Here is a 20,220-nt window from a genome sequence, read left to right as displayed (position 1 = left end):
CAACTGAGTACTGTCCGTGATACTTTATTTGCACTAACATACAATTTTGAGGACAAGCTTTTGGGGAATGTCCCCTTCTTTAGGTCTAAGCAGTACTGATCACAATGTATTAGCAGAATATTAGGGGATGCATGGGATAGGAAGCAAAAAAAAAAAAAGAGAACAGGGATAAGACCCAGCAAAAGCAAAGTCTGTGGGGGGGAGAGACAACACTCACAGAGGCAGTCATGCTTGAGGTTGAGCTGATAGTAATAAAACTGTTGGATAATGAGTGAGGAATCCCATGTCCAAATTCAGGCCGTTATCTCTTGTGTCAAATAGAATGATCATTCTTAGTTCAAAAGTTTTCTTTCCTGAATGGATTTGAAATTTCCTTTAAGAACTAGAATATTGAGGTCTCCCAAAGTGTGGTCTGGTTGTGCGAAATGGTGTCCCACAGGTGTGCAAAGGTCTTCTTCTTTATGTTCCTTGATGGTATGTCTGTGCAAATTCATCCTTGTTTGCAACTTCTGTCCTGTTTCACCAACATAAGATTCTTTGCTGCATTTTCTGCACTGGATAAGGTACACAACATTACTAGAGGTGCAGCTGCATGATCCGGAGATTTTGAAGATCCCTTTTGAGTGTCTGACACTTTTGATGGATTGATTTGGTTGCAGTTTGCAGCGTTTCTTATTGCAGGGTTTGCTTCCATTATTTATTTATTACCCCCAACACACGAAACGTGCCATCATACACAGTCAGGCCATTAGATACCACCGAATATGTTCTGACCCAAGAGACAGAGATAAACATCTCGGGACACTAGCAGACTCTTTCCATAAGAAAGGTTACAAGGACAAAACTATCAACACCAGCATAAACACAGCCTTGAGGACCCGAAGGGAAAATCTACTTCAGTACAAGGAGAAAAAAACAAACAACCGTGTACCTCTAGTAACCACATACAACCCAGCACTAGAAGGAATAAGAAAAATAATCAAAGATTTACAACCCATCATAACAGAGGATGGAACTCTGAAAGAAATATTCCAGCAACCCCCAATACTGGCCTTCAGACAACCCCCTAACCTAAGAAATAAATTAATCAGTAGAAAACTTCCTTCTGATTATGATGTCACAGATAATGGAAGCAAACCCTGCAATTAGAAACGCTGCAAACTGTGCAACCAAATCAATCCATCAAAAAGTGTCAGACACTCAAAAGGGATCTTCAAAATCTCCGGATCATACAGCTGCACCTCTAGTAATGTTGTGTACCTTATCCAGTGCAGAAAATGCAGCAAAGGATCTTATGTTGGCGAAACAGGACAGAAGTTGCAAACAAGGATGAATTTGCACAGACATACCATCAAGGAACATAAAGACGACGACCTTTTCACACCTGTGGGACACCATTTCGCACATCCAGACCACACTTTGGGAGACCTCAATCTTCTAGTTCTTAAAGGAAATTTCAAATCCATTCAGGAAAGAAAAACTTTTGAACTAAGAATAATTCTATTTGACACAAGAGATAACGGCCTGAATTTGGACATGGGATTCCTCACTCATTATCCAACAGTTTTATGACTATCACCTCAACCTCAAGCATGACTGCCTCTGTGAGTGTTGTCTTCCCCCCCCACCCCAGACTTTGCTTTTGCTGTGTCTTATCTCTGTTCTCTTTTATTTTTTTTTCTTCCCATCCCATACATCCCCTAACATTTTGATAACACATTGTGATCAGTACTGCTTAGACCTGAAGAAGGGGACATTCCCCGAAAGCTTGTCCTTAAAATTGTATGTTAGTGCAAATAAAAAAAGTATCACGGACAGTACTCAATTATTTCTGTCGCAAATGCACTAATACAGCTACAATCACCTCAAGCAAATTGGATAAAAGACTAAATTCAGAGAGTACTGGTTAATGATTCCTACTCTGAATGGTCTAGGGTTGTCAGTGGTGTACCCCAAGGTTCAGTGTTGGGACCCTCACTTTTTAATATATTTATAAACAATATAGTGTCTTGGATTATAAATACCATTTCAGTCTTTGCAGATGACACCAAGCTGTGCAGTGGAATAACGTCCTTACAGGATGTCTCCAACTTACAAGCCGACCTCAATGCACTGTTTAATTGGGCAACTATGTGGCAAATGAGATTTAATGTTGATAAATGTAAGGTTATGCACTTGGGGGCCAAGAATATGCATGCATCATACATACTAGGGGGGAGTACACCTGGGGAAATCAATGGTGGAGAAAGATCTGGGAATTCTGGTAGATCACAAGCTTAATAATGGCATGCAATGCCAAGCTGCGGTTTTTAAAGCGAGAAAAATCCTCTCTTGTATTAAAAGAGGTATAGACTCCAGAGAGAGAGATATAATTTTACCCCTGTACAAATCATTAGTAATACCTCATCTGGAATATGCAGTTCAGTTGTGGGCACCAATTCACATAAAAGAACATTGGGGAACTGGAGAAAGTACAGAGAAGGGAAACCAAACTGATAAGAGGCATGGAGGAGCTCAGCTATGAGGAAAGGTTAGAGGGACTGAATTTATTCTCTCTTAAGAGGAGATTAAGGGGGATGTGATCAACATGTATAAATACATCAGTGGTTCATATAGTGAACTTGGTGTAGAGATATTCACCCTGAGGTCATCACAGAGGACAAGGGAGCACTTTTTATGTCTGGAGGAAAAGAAATTTAATCTCCAAACACGGAAAGGTTTCTGCACAGTGAGAGCTGTGAAAATGTGGAATAGATTCCCTCAAACGTTGGTTCTAGCCAGCTCAGTGGATTGCTTTAAAAAAAATGGCCTGGATTCTTTCTTGGATACACAGAATATAACTGGATACTAGCACTTATAGGTAAAGTTGATCCAGTGAATATCCGATTGCCTCTCGGGGGATCAGGAAGGATTTTTTTCCCCTGCAGGAGCAAATTGCATCATGCTTTGCTGGTTTTTTGCCTTCCTCTGGATCAACTGTGGGTGTAGGATTATAACTTTTTATTCTTTTAATTTGTGAACTGGATGGACTTTTTGTCTTTTTTCAGGCAGACTAACTATGTAACTATAGGCTGTAGCTTGCAATACCTCATTCTAGAAAGTTTACCCTGTACCTGGGACCTGCTGCATCTCTGCTATGGAGACCGTACCATGTACTGTGATTTCTTCACTGCACTCTAGAGAGCGTACCATGAGCTCGGATGGTCTACATCCTAATATGGAGCACATCCTGTACGGTTTTGTTGTACCTATTTTCCACAGACAGTGCCATGTGCTTTAACCTTCTCTTCCCTGCTATAAATATCACATCATGCAGTGCAAATTACACCCACTTCAATAGAGTATTCAATGTGCTGTGACTTGCTGCACCTGCCGCAGAGGTTGCAACATTCACTGTTTACTGCACATACAGTTAGGTCAATATATATTTGGACAAAGGCACAATTTTAGATTTTTTCAGGTATTTGCCAAAACATATTCAAGCTATAGTTATATAACGGATAAGTGCTGACAGCGCAGACTCTCAGGTTTATGTATGTGTATATCCAAATTGGAGGAAGGGTTTAGGAATTAAAGCTCTTAAGAGTAGCCATCCCCCCTTTTTCAAGGGACCAAAAGTAATTGGACAATTGAATCAAAAGCTGTTTCATAGCCAGGTGTGGGCTACTCAATTATTTCTTCATCAAGTAAGCAGGTAAAAGGTCTGGAGTTCGTTCCAAGTGTGGTATTTGCATTTGAAATCTATTGTTGTGAACCTACATCATGCGTTCAAACAAGCTGTCCATGCAAGTGAAACAGGTCATTGTAAGGCTTCAAAAACAAAACAAATCCATCAGAGAGATAGCAGCAACCTTAGGAGTGGCCAAATCAACAGTTTGGTACATTCAGAGGAAAGAAAAATGCACTGGTGAGCTCAGCAACATAAAAAGGCATTGACGTCCACGGAAGGTAACAGTGGTGGATGATCGCAGGATCCTCTCTATGGTAAAGAAAAATCCATTCACAACATCCAGACAAGCGAAGGACACTCTCCAGGAGGTGGACGTATCATTCTCAAAGTCTACAAATCAAGAGAAGACTTTAAGAGAGCAAATACAGAGAGTTTACCACAAGGTGCAAACCATTCATAAGCCTGAATAGAAAGGCCAGATTAGACTTTGACAAAAAAACCATCTAAAAAAGCCAGACCAGTTCTGGAAAAGCATTCTTTGGACGGGTGAAACCAAGATTAATCTGTACCAGAATCATGGGAAGAAAAAAGTGTGGAGAAGGCTTGGAACAGCTCATGATCCAAAGCACACAACGTCACCTCTAAAACATGGTGGAGGCAGTGTGATGGCATGTGCATGCATGGCTTCCAGTGGCACTGGATCAAAGGTGTTTACTGATGATGTGACAGAAGACAGAAGCAAATGGATGAATTCTGCAGTGTTTAGAGATATACGGTCAGCCCAGATTCAGCCAAATGCAGCAAAGTTGAATGGATGGTGCTTCACAGTACAGATGGACAATGATCCAGTACACACAATGTAAAAGCAACCCAGGAGCTTTTGAAGGAAAAGAAGTGGAATATTCTGCAATGGCCGAGTCAATCACCTGATCTCCACCCAATTGAGCATGCATATCACTTGCTGAAATCAAAACTAAAGGCAGAAAGACCCACAAACAAAGAACAACTGAAGACAGCTGCAGTTAGAGTCTGGCAAAGCATCAGAAAGGAGGAAACCCAGTCTTTGGTAATGTCCATGGGTTCCAGACTTCATGCAGTCATTGCCAGTAAAGGATTCTCAACAAAATATTAAAAGTGAACATTTATGATTCTATTCATTTATCCAATAATATTTGAGCCCCTGAAAATGGAGGAACTGTGTATAAAAATGGTTGCCAGTTCCTAAAATATGTACTTGATATTTATGATTAACCCCTCGAATTAAAGCTGAAAGTCTGCACGTCAAATTAATTTGGATTGTTTAGTTTTAATTTATTCTGGAGGCATACAGAGCCAAACAAATGAAAATTGTGCCATGTCCAAATATTTATGAACCTAACAGTATTTCTACATAGTGTACAGTGTGCTGTGACCTGCATCACCTGACTTGTTTAGCTACTGATAATGAGAACAATGGGAATTCAATCAGAAACAGCAACATAAGCATTATGTGCTGTAAAACAATGTTCAATTCTATTCAACAAAAAGTATTAGAAAAATAAACAAGAACAACATAGCATATTAAGCTTTTTTCCACTGATGAGGAGTCTGATGCAAAGTGCAAGCATTTGACATTACAAATATAAGGCAACTTTATCTTATACACGTGGACCCATTATCTTTCTTTGCACAGAAACCTATATGCGACCAGGATAATGAAACATGTAGATTTGTTTTTAGAAAAGCAAGGTAAAATTTTCAAAAGATTGAAATCCTATGATACATACACAAGGATAGCAGAACCAGTTGTCAGGCCGCGCGTTTGACAAATAGAAGCAATTTTTGCAGAGCTGCAGCTCATCCAGCTGAAATAAGAAAATATTTAAACACATCATCATACAGTATGCTTATGTTTTCACATGACAATTACATTGCATAGACACTAGGAAAATCTATGAATTACAATAAAACTTCCCCAATGTGGAATATTATCTTTGGTGGTTGTTCTGCCCTCACAAGAAAATATTAATAATAAAAACCCATTCAAGTTATATGATCAATAAAAACAAAAAAAATACACCTATGTTACATGGAACCACAGTCAGTTTTATATCTTCCCCTTGCATCACTATAAAACAACAATGTAATATTCTGCTATACTCTATGGTACTGCATGTGCACACCTCATTGATACCTTATTATATTGTATTAACAATGTACTGTACACACATGTATGGATGTTTGCAAAATACTACAATAAAAATAAACAAAAAAAAAAAAAAAAATCAGGTTCAATGCATGCCGTGAATTGAAACTTTAAGAGATAACTAACTGGCTCCAATTTTAATGTAAAAAACCATGCATCCTGAATACAGTATAAAACAGTGGTCTCCAAACTGTGGTCCTTTGATTACCCTTATCCAGTCTTGGGGCACTATTCCTCCCAATGACACAATAATGGGGTACCATTCCTCCCACAAGCACTAATGATGGCACCATACCTGCCACTGACAGTGAGGTAACATTCCTTCCACTGACCCTAATAATGGGGCACCATTCCTGCCACTGACATTAAGAAGAAAGCCACTGAAGAAAATGCCCTAGTCCAAAAATCTGGCCACACAGCACATCATTTGTAACTAGCCAATAGCAGATTTACAAAAAAGTGCTTAACAAATGGGTTGTTTTGAAAAACATAAACGAATTAGCATGTCCCTCATGCTACATGATTTTTCATAAACCTGAAATAACAGATTACAGAAAACAAATCAATTTAAAGGCTTTTAATGTGATCTAACTTATACATGGATTCTGTCGTACAAAAATACAGCATTTGTTTGGTACAATTAAAAACTTAAAGTTGAGTACAGGATGACTCCATTCCGCACTGCCTTTGGTCATAAACAGTACCCTCACTGCAATTCAATGCATTCAAACATACATTGGATGGTGTTCACAATATTAGCAAAGGCTGATCAAACATTCTGATAAGTCAACAGGAACATTGATCATTTTTTCCTAAATGTGTGTCTGATTTCTGCTGGTTGGCGATACCTTGCTCTTTTCCCTATGTCTGACGTCAGGCTGGACAATGAAGTCAAGCTCTGTTCCCTAAATGAGAACTCTAGGACACATGCCTGAATACCATTTTAACCTGAAACTGAACTAGATATAAATGGATGGGAGAAAAGTGCACAAAGGAATATGCTTTTAAAAAGATATCCACAGAATTTAGTTGAAAACATTAAAAGATAAATGTACGTTCAAATAAAGTACATCCATTCTACCTGTCTAACTGACCTCATCAAAAGTATTTTACCCTCCCACAACCCCAGATGCCAACCACGCTTACCTTTTTCTCATATCTTGTGGTCCAAAAGGTCTGGATCCCCACAGACATCTATAGGAATGCCTCCCAGCCACATGAACTGAACCATAGATGTCTGAAGATCCACTGGGCAGGTGTAGCCAATGACAGGAAGAATTTGACAAAGTTGCAGAAAGCTGTGGCTGGGAGATTCAGGTAAATGTGCAACTATGGCAGAATAATGTTGATTGGGAAGCTAAGAAACCACACTTATCCCTACTGTCTGTGAAAGTACACGTATCCTTTAACATTTACCGGGTTGCTACAAGGGTTTCTTTATAATTATATACAATTCAAATGTAAGTGCAGCGCTCAAACATAAGTGACAAATGCAATCATAAAGTGCTTAAGTGAATAAGAGTCTTCATACGATATTCAAGTGACATAAATCTAATAGAACATCTCAGATCATATAAAATCACAGAATCATAAAATCTCTTAAAATCTGAACATAAATGGTGAATATAAATAGTCCGTGGCACTACAGGTCACAGAAGTGCCAAGTGGTACGTGAGTGCTTTTCAGCAATAGTAGTGATTATAAACAGTCCGTGGCACTACAGATCACAGCAATGCCCAGTATTCGTGGAACTACAAGGTGCAGCAATACCAGATGGAATGCTCGAGAGTGCTCATGATCCAACATGGGAATCCCCCACCTTATATGGATGTGCACTCACCAGAATGCTACTTGTATGTTTGCGTTAATGCTGATCCTTATGGGGGGGTCTCAAGAAGCCATAAATAGGGACCGGGCTTCTCCAGAGTCTCGCAGAGACATAGCAAAGACAGCACAACCAGCAGGCAAGTGCGAGGAGAGAACCGGAAGTGGAGAGGCATCGGAAATCCCACACTAAAGGAGCCCTGACTCTGGAGAAGTCCAATCCCTATTTATGGCTTCCTGAGACCCCCTCATAAGGATCAGCATTAACGCTAACATACAAGTAGCATTCTGGTGAGTGCACATCCATATAAGGTGGTTGATTCCTGTGTTGGATTATGAGCACTCTCAAGCATTCCATTTGGTATTGCTGCACCTTGTAGTTCCACAAATACCGGGCATTGCTGTAGTGCCACGGACTGTTTATAATCACTACTATTGCTGAAAAGCACTCATGTACCACTTGACCTGTAGTGCCACAGACTATTTATATTCACCATTTATGTTCAGATTTTAAGAGATTTTATGATTTTATATGACTGAGACGTTCTATTAGATTCATGTCACTTGAATATCATATGAACACTCTTATTCACATATGCACTTTATGATTGCATTTGTTGCTTATGTTTTCAAGCTGCGCTTACATTTGAATTGACTACTGTGGGTTTGTTACCTTGCCTTTATTGTGCTAGCAGCTACTTGATTGTCTGTGCTCGCCTTATATCTTGCGTTATATAATTATTTACAGCTTGCTACAGAATAACAGAGAATCTAAGAAGAAGCCAGCAATATAAAAACTGGTCACAATGGAGATCAGAGAATGAGCATGAAAGGTAATGAATTAAAAACAAGTATTAGATGTGCCCAGAAAAGTAATTACACTTAAAGTAAATGAAATGCTGTGTGTAACTTACCTCGTGGCATGTGTCTTTGTAAAGAACCTTGGCAACATCAGATTGCTCACTATCATCTGTAACAATTACAGCAAAGCAAATAAAATGCAAATGCAGAGTTCTAATTTCACCAGTATATACAGTACCCAATTATTTACCCTCTACATACCAACTATCAGCAATGCATGTCTGTATGTAAACCCAGAAAATATTAGACTGTCTTGAAAAGCCAGAACTTTATGACCACCCACCTACTATCGAGTAGGCCCCCTTTCAGTTGCCAAAACAGTTCTGGCCCATCGAGAAATCAGACTTCACTAGACCTCTGAAGGTATGCTGTGGTATCTCTGGCACCAAGTCATCAGTAGCAGATCCTTTAAGTCCGGTAAATTTACAAAGTCGGCCCTCCAGAGATCAGACTTGTTTTTGCAGCACATCCCACAGATGCTTAATTAGGCTGAGATCTGGAGACCAAGTAAACAACTCAAACTCGTCGTGTTCCTCAAACCATTCTTGAACCAGTGTGGTACGGCACATTATTCTGCTGAAAAAGGATAACTTCCATCAAAGAGTACCATTTTCAAGAAGGAATGTACTTGGTCAACAATATTTAGGTAGGTGGTACGTGTCAAGTAACATTTCCATAAATGGCAGGATCCAAGGTTTCCGAGGAGAACATTACCCAAAGCATTACACTGCCTCCACTGGCTTACTCTGCTCCTATACTGCATTCCTGGTGCCAACCCTTCCTCAGGTAAGTGGAACACATGCAACAGGCCATCCACATCATGTAAAATAAAACAAGACTCATCAGGCCAGGCCACCTTCCTCCATTGCTCTGTAGTCCAGGTCTGATACTCATGTGACCATTTTAGGCACGGGTCAGCATGTGCACCCTGACTGGTCTGCAGATATGCAGTCCCATACAAAACAAACTGAAATGCCTATTTTCTCCTCTTTGAACAAATTAACTTCAGGGAAAATATGTTTACTTGCTGTCCAATATAACTCACTGACTTGCTAATCAGTGTATGTCTCCATTTCAGCTACTAGACAGGTGCAATGTGCAGGTCACCAATAAGAACTTGGTGAGCACAGATGCCATATGCTGACCTCTGAATGCATCTTAAACAGCTTAAAAGCCATATATGTTGAACACAACTGATGTAACTACAAGGGCACCTGTACTTTGCCCGAATTTAACTTTAAAGGAAAATCCAGCATGAGCACAAACTCACTCCAACATCGCTTCAGCCGCTCAGGGAGAAGTGAACTACTCAATTTTGTTTGTGGTGCCCGAACAGAGAAAAGTGAAAGAAAGTAGGTGGGGCTGCATTTAATGTAACCGTTTTGTTTTTGAATAGAGGAACAGATTACTTAGCACAAAAATATTTCAATTTTCTTTCCTGCAACCACAAAAAAGAAAAATCGCTTGATTCCCCCATCATTACAGTCCCTCCTGCGAAGCTATTCTGTTCTGCTAATGGGAATCATTCTTGGCTGGCAGAACACAATGAATACTGATAGCGACTAGCCGCTGGCAGTCATTGCATATAAAAAAATTCGACAGTCGATCGATTGACTTCAGGTACAAGCAGCCTGCACATAGATGGGATGAATCTCGGCTGGTCTCTACTGAACTGGCTGAGGTTCAATCCATCTATGGCCAGCTTACTTCTGGACAATACCAAAAATAAGCCGTCCACAGACGGATCAAAATTCGACCGGTTTAGAAAGAAGTGGACGAATGTTGTTCCATTTATTGGCAGGCTGGTTGTACTGAAGTCGAATAATCGACTTCAGTACAACCAGCCTTTTTTTTTTCTCGATCAACGCCAGTAGCTAAAGCTGGCAGCTTTAATCAGTTTATTCTGACGGCTGGGAAACCTATTGCTGTCAGAATACAACAGTGCAATGGGAGGGATTCCCCCATCACGACTGATTGTGTTGATGGTGGAATCAAGCAATTTAAAGGAAAGAAAATTGCATAATGTATGACATGCCATACACACTATGAGCACTCCCAGCCTCCTCCCTACCTTCCTAGCATGGCCTACACATGTGTTTTGCAATCCTATTTATTTTGAACGAAGGAGATTGCAAAGACCATGCCCTGACCTGGCAATGAAGACCACATTATAGGTAAAAGGAAAAAAGAAAAAAACAAAGCAGGAAACAAGAACATCAAACTCACCTCCATAAAAAATAATGGTGTTGTGCAAGAGAAGCTGAGCGTCTGCCTTGAACTCTTCGTAACTTTTGTACTTTCCTTCATTCACTTTCTGTCAAAAAAAAAAAAATGCAGTCTGGTTAAACATTTGTTGAAAGAAGAACGGCATTTCTCAGTCCCATATGATACATGATTATGTCATTCCAAATACAATTACTTCAACTAAATGTTCAGCTTTGGAAGAAAATATTTTATGAGTACTATAATATTACGAATTATGAAACTAGATAAGAAACTACCTCATTTATAGTAGAAACGTCAATGGCTGTATGCACCAGTCTTCTGTACATGGGATGTTTTGTATCCTTCCCTTTCTTGTTAAGTTCAATTGCCTGAAAAGATAAAATTATTTGGTTTGAAAGCTAAAGTTTTTTTAAATTTTTCATATCTAAAGACTTTACCCCCCCTTTATTATCACCTAGTGATCTGACCAGTAGCATACTTCCTGTCTTAGGGTAGTTCCTCTATGGAGGAGCAACTGAGCTACTCTTGGACAGAAGTTTGTGTTCAGAGTTGGGATCTTTAAAAAAAAACATCATGTTAACCCCACTGGTTGTGGAATTATTACAGATGGCTATGCACCCTGTGCAATGCAACATGTGCAAAGGTTCTTAAAGAATAATTATGTGGTCACCGAAACCTGCACAAAAAAAAAAAAATGCCTCTGCTGTATTTTATCAAGAGAGATTGGTGTGTTTCCTTGCAGCCTCCTCTAGTATGCTTACATCTTGCTATGCTGATAGGAAGCCTCTCACTGGAAGGCATTTTTGGGTAACAGACTGCTGTCACAATGACTTGCCCATTTCTCATGAACATTCTATAGTAGAGCAGTTCCCTCTGCAGGATGTAAAGAGAAGGCAGAAGCCTGCAGGGAAGTGTGGAAAACATACCAATCTCTTCAAGTAAATTACAAGACCCATTCTATTTTTTCTTTTTAGTAGCTGCAGGGACCAAGAGATTTAATATAGGACCTGTTAAAAAAATACAGCAATACGGGCAAATATGTGCAAGTTTCAGAAATGTATCAGAGCTAAAGATATTTAAAAGGGGAGGTGGGAGTATGTGGATTATAATTTGCAACATAAAAATAACATTCCTCATGATCACACATTCCTATTTCTCTAAAGTTTCAGGGTATAAGAAATCACTACCACCTATACATTCCCAGCTGACAAAGTTGATAATTTTATTTTCTTAAAAATGTACACGTTTTCTTTGGAATATGCAAGTTTTGCATGTAGCCGCCCTCAAACTAAACTCCTAATGCTGGTATACCCATCATTTGAATGGCTCTGAAAAAAAAAAATATATATGCAGACTAGAGAGCTCAGGTGCCTCCCTCTCAATGAGATTTCTACTGCCTCACGCACTGAAGAGACAGACAGACACAGACTGTACAGAATGAGCATTTGGTCCCGTCCAGAAGCAATTGAGGAAAACGTTGTTTTATACATTCAATTCAAAGTAAACCAAATAAATTATAATTTTTTTTCAGGGGATGAGGTGAGGGTGGTGGTACAAGTAGCAACCAGACTATATTGGAAAACCTTGTGCCATTCCTACAAACCCCCCTCCCCAATAGATCAGTGTCAGAGGTGCTAAAACACAAAATGTTTGAAAATAAGAATGTTCATGTTAGGGATTTAAGCAGGCCATAGATTATGCAGTTCTCTTTTCTTTCCATCAAGGGTGGAAGGAAAGAAAGTTGATTGATTACCCCATCAATACAGTCAGTGTTGATGGAGGAATCTTTGCCGCAGTGCTATTGTGTTCTGCCAGCAGGTTGCCTTCCTTGGTGGCAGAATTCAATGATCACTGCTGGCGCCTATAGCCTGACAGGGTGGTTGTACTGGTTGCTGACTACAGTACAACCAGCCTGCCCATAGATGGATTTAATATAGTCCGGTTTCTGTTGAACCGGCTGAGATTCAATCCATTAATGGCAAGCTTTAGCGGCTAAGCAAGTTGTCCAAGGGCTGCATACACACTCTCCTATGTGTAAATCAGCTGTCAATGTACAATATAACCCAGGTCCTTCCACCATATATAGTTTACCTTTAAAATAAAGGATTACCACTGTAATTAATAGTGCTATAACTCACAACCTACACCACTGGCTGCAGTGAGAAAACTGATAAGAGTACAACTTATGGATTGATGCACTCGAAAAGCAAAACAATTGCCCATTATGTCTATATGGAGATTGACACATACATTACTAAAAGCTTTGGTTTTTTCCTTTGCACTTAGTTCCCAATGCAATAATCATTTAATATAAAAGGATTACAGTAACATTTAAACATAAGGAGAGCAGCTGAGTCCGTAAAATGGGGCTACTAGAAGCACAAGACAACACTGTGGGTTTCACTGAACTAAAATAAGCCAAGCTTACCCTTTCCTTCATACGAGACACAATGAATCGCAGGTATTTGCCCATCTCCTGTTTGTTTATGTTCTTTTTCTTAATGCTCTGAAAGAAAAATATTGCCATCAAAAGTTCTCTATTCTATAATATCACTACATTACTGTAAAAGTAGAAAAAGACATTTTTTTAAAAGGAAATGATGGCACTATATATACACACACTATCTTTGTGTACCTGTAATACCACAAATTTGCTATAAAATATGGTCTATGATTTATGTGCCCAGTACTGTAGGATTAAGATAAAATCATTTTAAAAATGATATGTAAACAGGAAATCGGATGCAATTTCAGTGCATTCTCTACTTTAAACTAAATGACTATCAAAGAGCTGGACACCTCCATGCAGTCCTGTAAGGGTCTTTTGCATACGGCACGTGTTTGTAACTTCGCTCCACAGTAATGAGCTGGAGGTAGCACAGCTGTCACTCCTTTGGTGTGGCAAAATCATCACCACAATTGTCTGTAGGATCAGAATACCAAGTGGAAAATGAATGGAAATCCTGAGAATTTAGGCTTAATGAGACATCGCAGGGCATGAAAGTACATTTATAATTTAGTAGGAAACCAAATGCAAGAAAGAAATTCAAGAGTAGGAGATGCCAGACATTATGGTTTGTATACAGATTTTAGCATATTTTCCAAGTATGCTTAAAGGGAACCACTGACTTGTATTTAATGGAGCACGATCTTGGGCTTTAATTTGAATCCTGGCTTCACTGACCACTGAATTACTGACCTGGCACAAAAATTCTAGAATGATGTTCAGAAGTCACTGGGTGCATGTATGTAGTCTGCATTAAAAGGGACCTGTACTTAAAGTTTTTAGTGAGAGTGAACAGCAGTTACCCCCTGCGGCTTACATGCAGTTTTATTTTTCCATATCTACTCAAAAGCTCCTAAAGTTCAACTGAAGTTTTATAGAAAATCACACTCCTGATTTCAGGCTGCAGTAAAAGTACAGCTTTTAAAGTAGTCGTAAAGGCAGAAGGTTTTTACCTTAATGCTTTCTCTGCATTAAGGTTGAAAACCCTTCTACAAGCAGCTTCCCCCCCAGCTGCTAAATACTTACCTGATGCTGATCTTGATCCAGCAACGATGTGAATGAGAGCAGAGGCTCTTTCCTCAATGGGGCAGAAACAGCAGTGGGAGCCATTAGCTCCCGCTGCTGTTAATCACAGCCAATGTGGAGAGCGGGGGCAGGGTCAAGCCACGCTCTGCGTCTCTTAAGAACACACAGAGGAGGCTTGGGAGTGAGCAAGCACAAGTGTCCCCATAGCAAGTGGCTTGCTCAAGAGGCACTCGGGGGGAGGAGCCAGTAGCAGCAGTGGGGAACCCAAGAGGAGAAGGATCAGGAATGCTCTGTGCAAAATGATTGCACAGAGCAGGTAAGTATAAAATGTTTATTAAAAAAAAAAAAATAATGCCTCTACAATCACTTAAAAAAAAAAAAAAAAAAAAAGTCTTAAAAAGAAAAAACTCCAGGAAAAAAAACTATTTAAAATCTGTTTGACAAGGTATATGACATATGAGGCATATAACATCTGAGCTCTCTCACACTTTTTTTTTTTAAATACAATTTACTGTTTCAGTGAGCACAGATATTATAAATATTTCTATACTGCCGGCGCTCAAACATCCCAACTACAGATGTCCTACACAGAAGCCATAGCTTTGCTTACAGCTGCACTGCCCACCCCTCCTCCTGTCCCCTTGGCCACAATGTTTTGCATTCTGTGGACCCATTCGCAAAATCCAAAACTGTGAGAGAGGGGGCGAGCAGAGGCTGCAGCTGCTGTGTAACAGAGCCGCATCTCTCTCCGTTCATAGCACTGCAGTACAGAAAAAAGCTATACTATCAGCATTCAGTGAACTGGAAATGTCAAAAAAAAAAAAAAAAAAAAAAAAAAAGATCAAGGTGCTGAGGTGTGCATGCGCGACCTTTGAAGATAGGGGATGGTTAATCTAGAGGCTTTGGTTTCCTCCCACTCTCCAGAACTCCCACACTGCCTTCACATCACTCAGAGGCACGGGAATAAGCTGTAAACTCCCAAGGGCACTGGACATCCCATGGAGAAAATTGGAAGACAGAAACATACCTCCCCACCGCCCCAGGAGCCATGGCCTCCTCCAATGTTAGTCTGCTTCCTGTTTAAGCCTGCATCCCTGACCTCAAGTATGCAGTCGGAGGCGCCCGAACCCACAGATTCGTTCGCGATCGCTGAAGGGACCCATTCAGCTGCCTCCTATCCTCCACCAGCGGACCCTTCCTCCATTGTTACTGTGGAGGTCCTGGATTCAAAGCTGCAAATCCTATTGCATATTATAACTCATATCACTAGAGAGCTGGGGAAAATTGCACAGGAGTTGAGAGGAGAAATAAACCAATTGCGGGAGCGCACGGACACCCTGGAAACTAAATTTGATGAATTGGTACAATATGTTCATGTCCTGGAGGAAAATAATGCAACACTTAAACATTCCATCTCACAACTTCAAACACAACAAAAAGATTTAGAATACAGGGTGAGGTGGCAAAATTTGAGAATCCAAGGGGTCCTGGAAACCGTCAGTTAGCTCAACATTCGCCATTATGTTTTGGGTCTTTTTACCACCTTAGCCCCTCGTATACCTGACAGACTGGCGTATGGATAGAGCTCTGGCCCCTAAGGAAAGGGCAGACCCCAACCCTAGGGACATCATAGTCCATTTCCATTATTATTAAAGCAAAGAAAGCTCGTCTAGATTATAAAGGTGACAAGATTCAGATCTTAATTGATTTATCACCTATCACTCTGGCTAAACTGAGAAATCTTTGCTCCATCACCTCCCATCTACAAAACCATTGTGTAATATCGCTGGGGGCTCCCTTTCCGCCTATCGACCTCAAAAGATGGGGTGCAATACTCCATCCATGATCTCCAGGAAGGTGAGGCCTTTATCTGCAATTTGGGTTTACTGGAGGAAGCTTTTCTGCCTCCCCACACAACACCGAGGCCTCTCTCCAATCGGGGCAAGATTTGGGCTCTAGTGCAGAAGAAAATCGCAAAACAAATTCTCCACTCCTCAATGTGCTTCTACTTTCAGAGACCCAACTTGATCATTCCTGAGATCTCCATGCATTACACCTTTTTGGGTGGACCGAGTGTTCCTCATACACTTAAGTACCTAATTGTGGGTTTAGATCCTTTCCCCATGGGTTGCAAGAAACAATATTCTCCACCAACTTTACCTTGATTTTCTTTTAAACAGCAGTTCCTGAGTTACAAGCTTTATTTGGCTTCCTTCTGGAGCAGGTGAACCCCCCCTGCCAGATTTTGAGGGTCTCTATGCTGCTCTATTTTATCTGGGGCTTTGGCCCTGGATCCCTGAGAAGCCTTGGCCTCTCAAGTTTCGAGTTTTGGGGTTTTCTGTTTTTCCTCAGGTCCGTTTTTGATCTGACTGATTCTACTAGTTGAATTTGTTGTTTACCAAGTTTATTTTCTGATGGTATGCCTACATTGTTTTTTTTTCCATATACCATGGATCTCTTCTTGCATCTGTGTTATTTAGATTATGCTTGCATGTACCCTTAAAGTTATACTATGGCTTTATTAGTCCTTTCTTATAATGTGAAATGTTTGAACTCTATTCAAAAGAAGTGGTTGGCTCTGAAAGAGTTCAAATCGTTGAATGCTAGCGTGGTCATGGTTTAGGAAACTCACTTCCGCTCTGGTGGGTCATTTAAATTTGCTTCTAAACACTTTCCTACCACTTATGTGGCTTCAGACTCATCCGGGAAGGCAGGAATGGCAACCTTAGACGTACATGCTCGTTGCAGATCAAATATTCCCTCTTGGATCCCAATGGTAGGTTTATTTTCCTAAACTGCAACTAGATGGCATCCTCTCTTACTTCGATCAACATCTATGCGTCCAATTCAGGTCAAACAAATTTCCTCACAGAAATTTTGAGAAAATGCAGAAATTTTCCAGGCCTTTTATAATTATCGGAGGTGACTTTGATATGCATATGTCTCCCACCAAGAATAGAAGGTCATAGTTCCAGTCTACTCCTTCCGCTAACGTTTCTAAACTTTCTGCTTCTTTCCGTAAATTTGTTCAAGCCCATAATCTCTTTCATGCATTGCGGGTTAAACACCCTAATCAAACAATTTACATTTTATTCACCCTCCCATAATCCCACACGAGACTAGATTATTTTTTTGTAACCGCATCTTTATTATCACATATGGTAGCCTCAGAGATGAACCCTATCACGTGGTCAGACCACACTATAACTTTGGACCTGCTTAACTCTACCCCTACAAATAGAGTTTGTCACTGGCACCTTAAATTATTTACGAAAGCCCTCTGTTAATGATCATCTTGCTCAGAAACTGACTGATTTTTTTTTTCCAGATTAATGCAGGTTTAGTATTTGAGGCTTCCGCCATATGGGAATCAGATAAAAAAAAAAGGCTTTAAGAGGCAAATGCATATCCGCTGGTCCTCATCTGAAAAGAGAAGCCACTCTCCAAAGATCTTCCTTTCTCACTCGACTACGCAAAGCGGAAACTCTACTACTTCATTCTCCCACAGTGGAACACCTACGGGGTGCTTCCCTCCGCAAACGCATCAAATCTTTGGACTCAAACAAAATGACTAAAGCTTTACTATGGGCTAAGCAGAAGTTTCATGAATATGCAAATAAGCCCCACAGGATATGATTGCCCACATATGTCCAGGGTTTTTGGTGAATTCTACTATAAGCTATATAACTGTCTAAACTCTGACTCTCATTTTCAATTTACACAGGAAAAATATGACTCCATTTTTGCCTCCCTCCATTTACCCAAAATATCCCAGGCTAATCTATCTACAGTGAACTCAGCAATCACCGCTGAGGAATTAGCAGATGTAGTTAAACATTTACCCTCCTATAAATCTCCGGATGCTGATGGTTCAACATATTCTTATTACAGATCTTTTCTTCCAATACTGTCCCCACATACAGTTAGGGCCATATATATTTGGACACAGGCACAATTTTCATACTTTTGGCTTTGTATGCCACCAGAATAAATAAAAAAGAAACAATCCAAATTACTCTGAAGTGCAGACTTTCAGCTTTAATTCAAGGGGTTGAACATAAAATATCAAGTACAAATTTTTGGTACTGCAACAAATTTTATACACAGTCCCTCTATTTTCAGGGTCTTAAATGTAATTGGACAAATAAATATAAATCATAAATAAAATGTTCATTTTTAATATTTTGTTGAGAATCCTTTACTGGCAATGACTGCCTGAAGTCTGGAACCCTTGGACATTACCAAAGGCTGCGTTTCCTCCTTTCTGATGCTTTGCCAGGCTCTAAATGCAGCTGTCTTCAGTTCTTTCTTTGTGGCTCGTTCTGCCTTTAGTTTTGCCTTCAGCAAGCTCAATTGGGTTGAGATCAGATGATTGACTTTGCCATTGCAGAATATTTCACTTCTTTTCCTTCAAAAGCTCCTGGATTGCTTTTGCAGTGTGCTTTGGATCATTGTCCATCTGTACTGTGTAGCGCCGTCCAATCAACTTTGCTGCATTTGGCTGAATCTGGACTGAACGTACAGTCAGGTCCATAAATATTGGGACATCAACACAATTCTAACATTTTTGGCTCTATACACCACCACAATGGATTTGAAATGAAACTAACAAGATGTGCTTTAACTGCAGACTGTCAGCTTTAATTAGAGGGTATTTACATCCAAATCAGGTGAACGGTGTAGGAATTACAACAATTTGCATATGTGCCTCCCACTTGTTAAGGGACCAAATGTAATGGGACAGAATAATAATCATAAATTGAACTTTCATTTTTTAATACTTTGTTGCAAATCCTTTGCAGTCAATTACAGCCTGAAGTCTGGAACGCATAGACATCACCAGACGGGTTTCATCCCTGGTGATGCTCTGCCAGGCCTCTACTGCAACTGTCTTCAGTTCCTGCTTGTTCTTGGGGCATTTTCCCTTCAGTGTTGTCTTCAGCAAGTGAAATGCATGCTCAATCGGATTCAGGTCAGGTGATTGACTTGGCCATTGCATAACATTCCACTTCTTTCCCTTAAAAAACCTCTTTGGTTGCTTTTGCAGTATGCTTGAATATGTTTTGGTAAATACCTGAAAAAAAAAAAAACTAAAAAATTGTGCCTGTGTCCAAATATATATGGGCCTAACTGTATGCTACACCTCTTTGCTTCCTTAATGGATGTTACTGTGCCCCACTCCCATTTTCTACATACATCAGTCATACCAAAACCAAAAAATCTGTCTGTCCCAGATAACTATTGTCCCATAGCACTTCTTAAATTTTGGCCAACAGATTCACTCAGCTGCTTCCGACTCTAGGTCATAAAGGCCCAGGTCGGATTTATCACAGCTAGACATGCAGGGAATAATATGTGATGTGATATACATCTTATGGATCTCCTTAACCGCCTCCCGCTCGCCATACAGTAAAATGACGGACGCAAGGCGGTTCTCTCATTTTGGGAGGACGTCATATGATGTCCTCCCATTCTAACCACGCATGCGCGGCTCCGGGAGTGCGCAGTGCGGCAATCGGCGGTGCGCTGTGTCCCTCGGACACAGTGGATCACTGATCAACGGAAAGAGCCAAAGATGCCGGCTCGGTCATGTGATCAGCTGTGTCCAATCACAGCTGATCGCATGTAAATAGGGAAATGCCGATTATCGGCATTTCTCTCCTCACGAGCAGTCACGTTGACAGCTCGAGAGGAGAGAGGAGCCGGTAATCGGCATTACTCAGAGGGGACATGTACACTGATCATCAGCGCATGGATGATCAGTGTGCCCCGATGATCTGTGTAACCCCAGCGGTGACAGCTGTCAGTGTCCATCAGTGCCAGCTGTCAGTGCTAATCCATGCCACCTGCCAGTGCCCATCAGTGCCACATCAATGCCACATTTAAGTGCCTACCAGTGCACATCAATGCCACATATCAGTG

At 40.4% G+C, this 20,220-nt stretch overlaps 1 protein-coding gene across 1 annotated transcript in view; it reads right to left on the bottom strand.

Annotated features, from left to right (window-relative positions):
* ZMYND11 (zinc finger MYND-type containing 11) overlaps positions 1 to 20,220 on the bottom strand; it is a 119,511-nt gene that overhangs the window by 27,418 nt on the left and 71,873 nt on the right. The window contains exons 6-10 of the mRNA XM_089668737.1: positions 13,195 to 13,272; positions 11,042 to 11,134; positions 10,767 to 10,854; positions 8,594 to 8,649; positions 5,437 to 5,514 (exon numbers count right to left, since the gene is read on the bottom strand). Coding sequence (XP_089524863.1) covers positions 5,437 to 5,514; positions 8,594 to 8,649; positions 10,767 to 10,854; positions 11,042 to 11,134; positions 13,195 to 13,272 — 393 coding nt within the window. The remainder of the gene's footprint in view (positions 1 to 5,436; positions 5,515 to 8,593; positions 8,650 to 10,766; positions 10,855 to 11,041; positions 11,135 to 13,194; positions 13,273 to 20,220) is intronic.

Source organism: Staurois parvus, unplaced genomic scaffold (assembly GCF_062004578.1).
Source record: "Staurois parvus isolate SC_StPar_1 unplaced genomic scaffold, SC_StPar_1.0 ptg000061l, whole genome shotgun sequence".
In the NCBI taxonomy this organism is placed as follows: domain Eukaryota; kingdom Metazoa; phylum Chordata; class Amphibia; order Anura; family Ranidae; genus Staurois; species Staurois parvus.
Note: the sequence above shows the minus strand (reverse complement) of the source record. Positions and strands in the feature narration are given on the sequence as shown.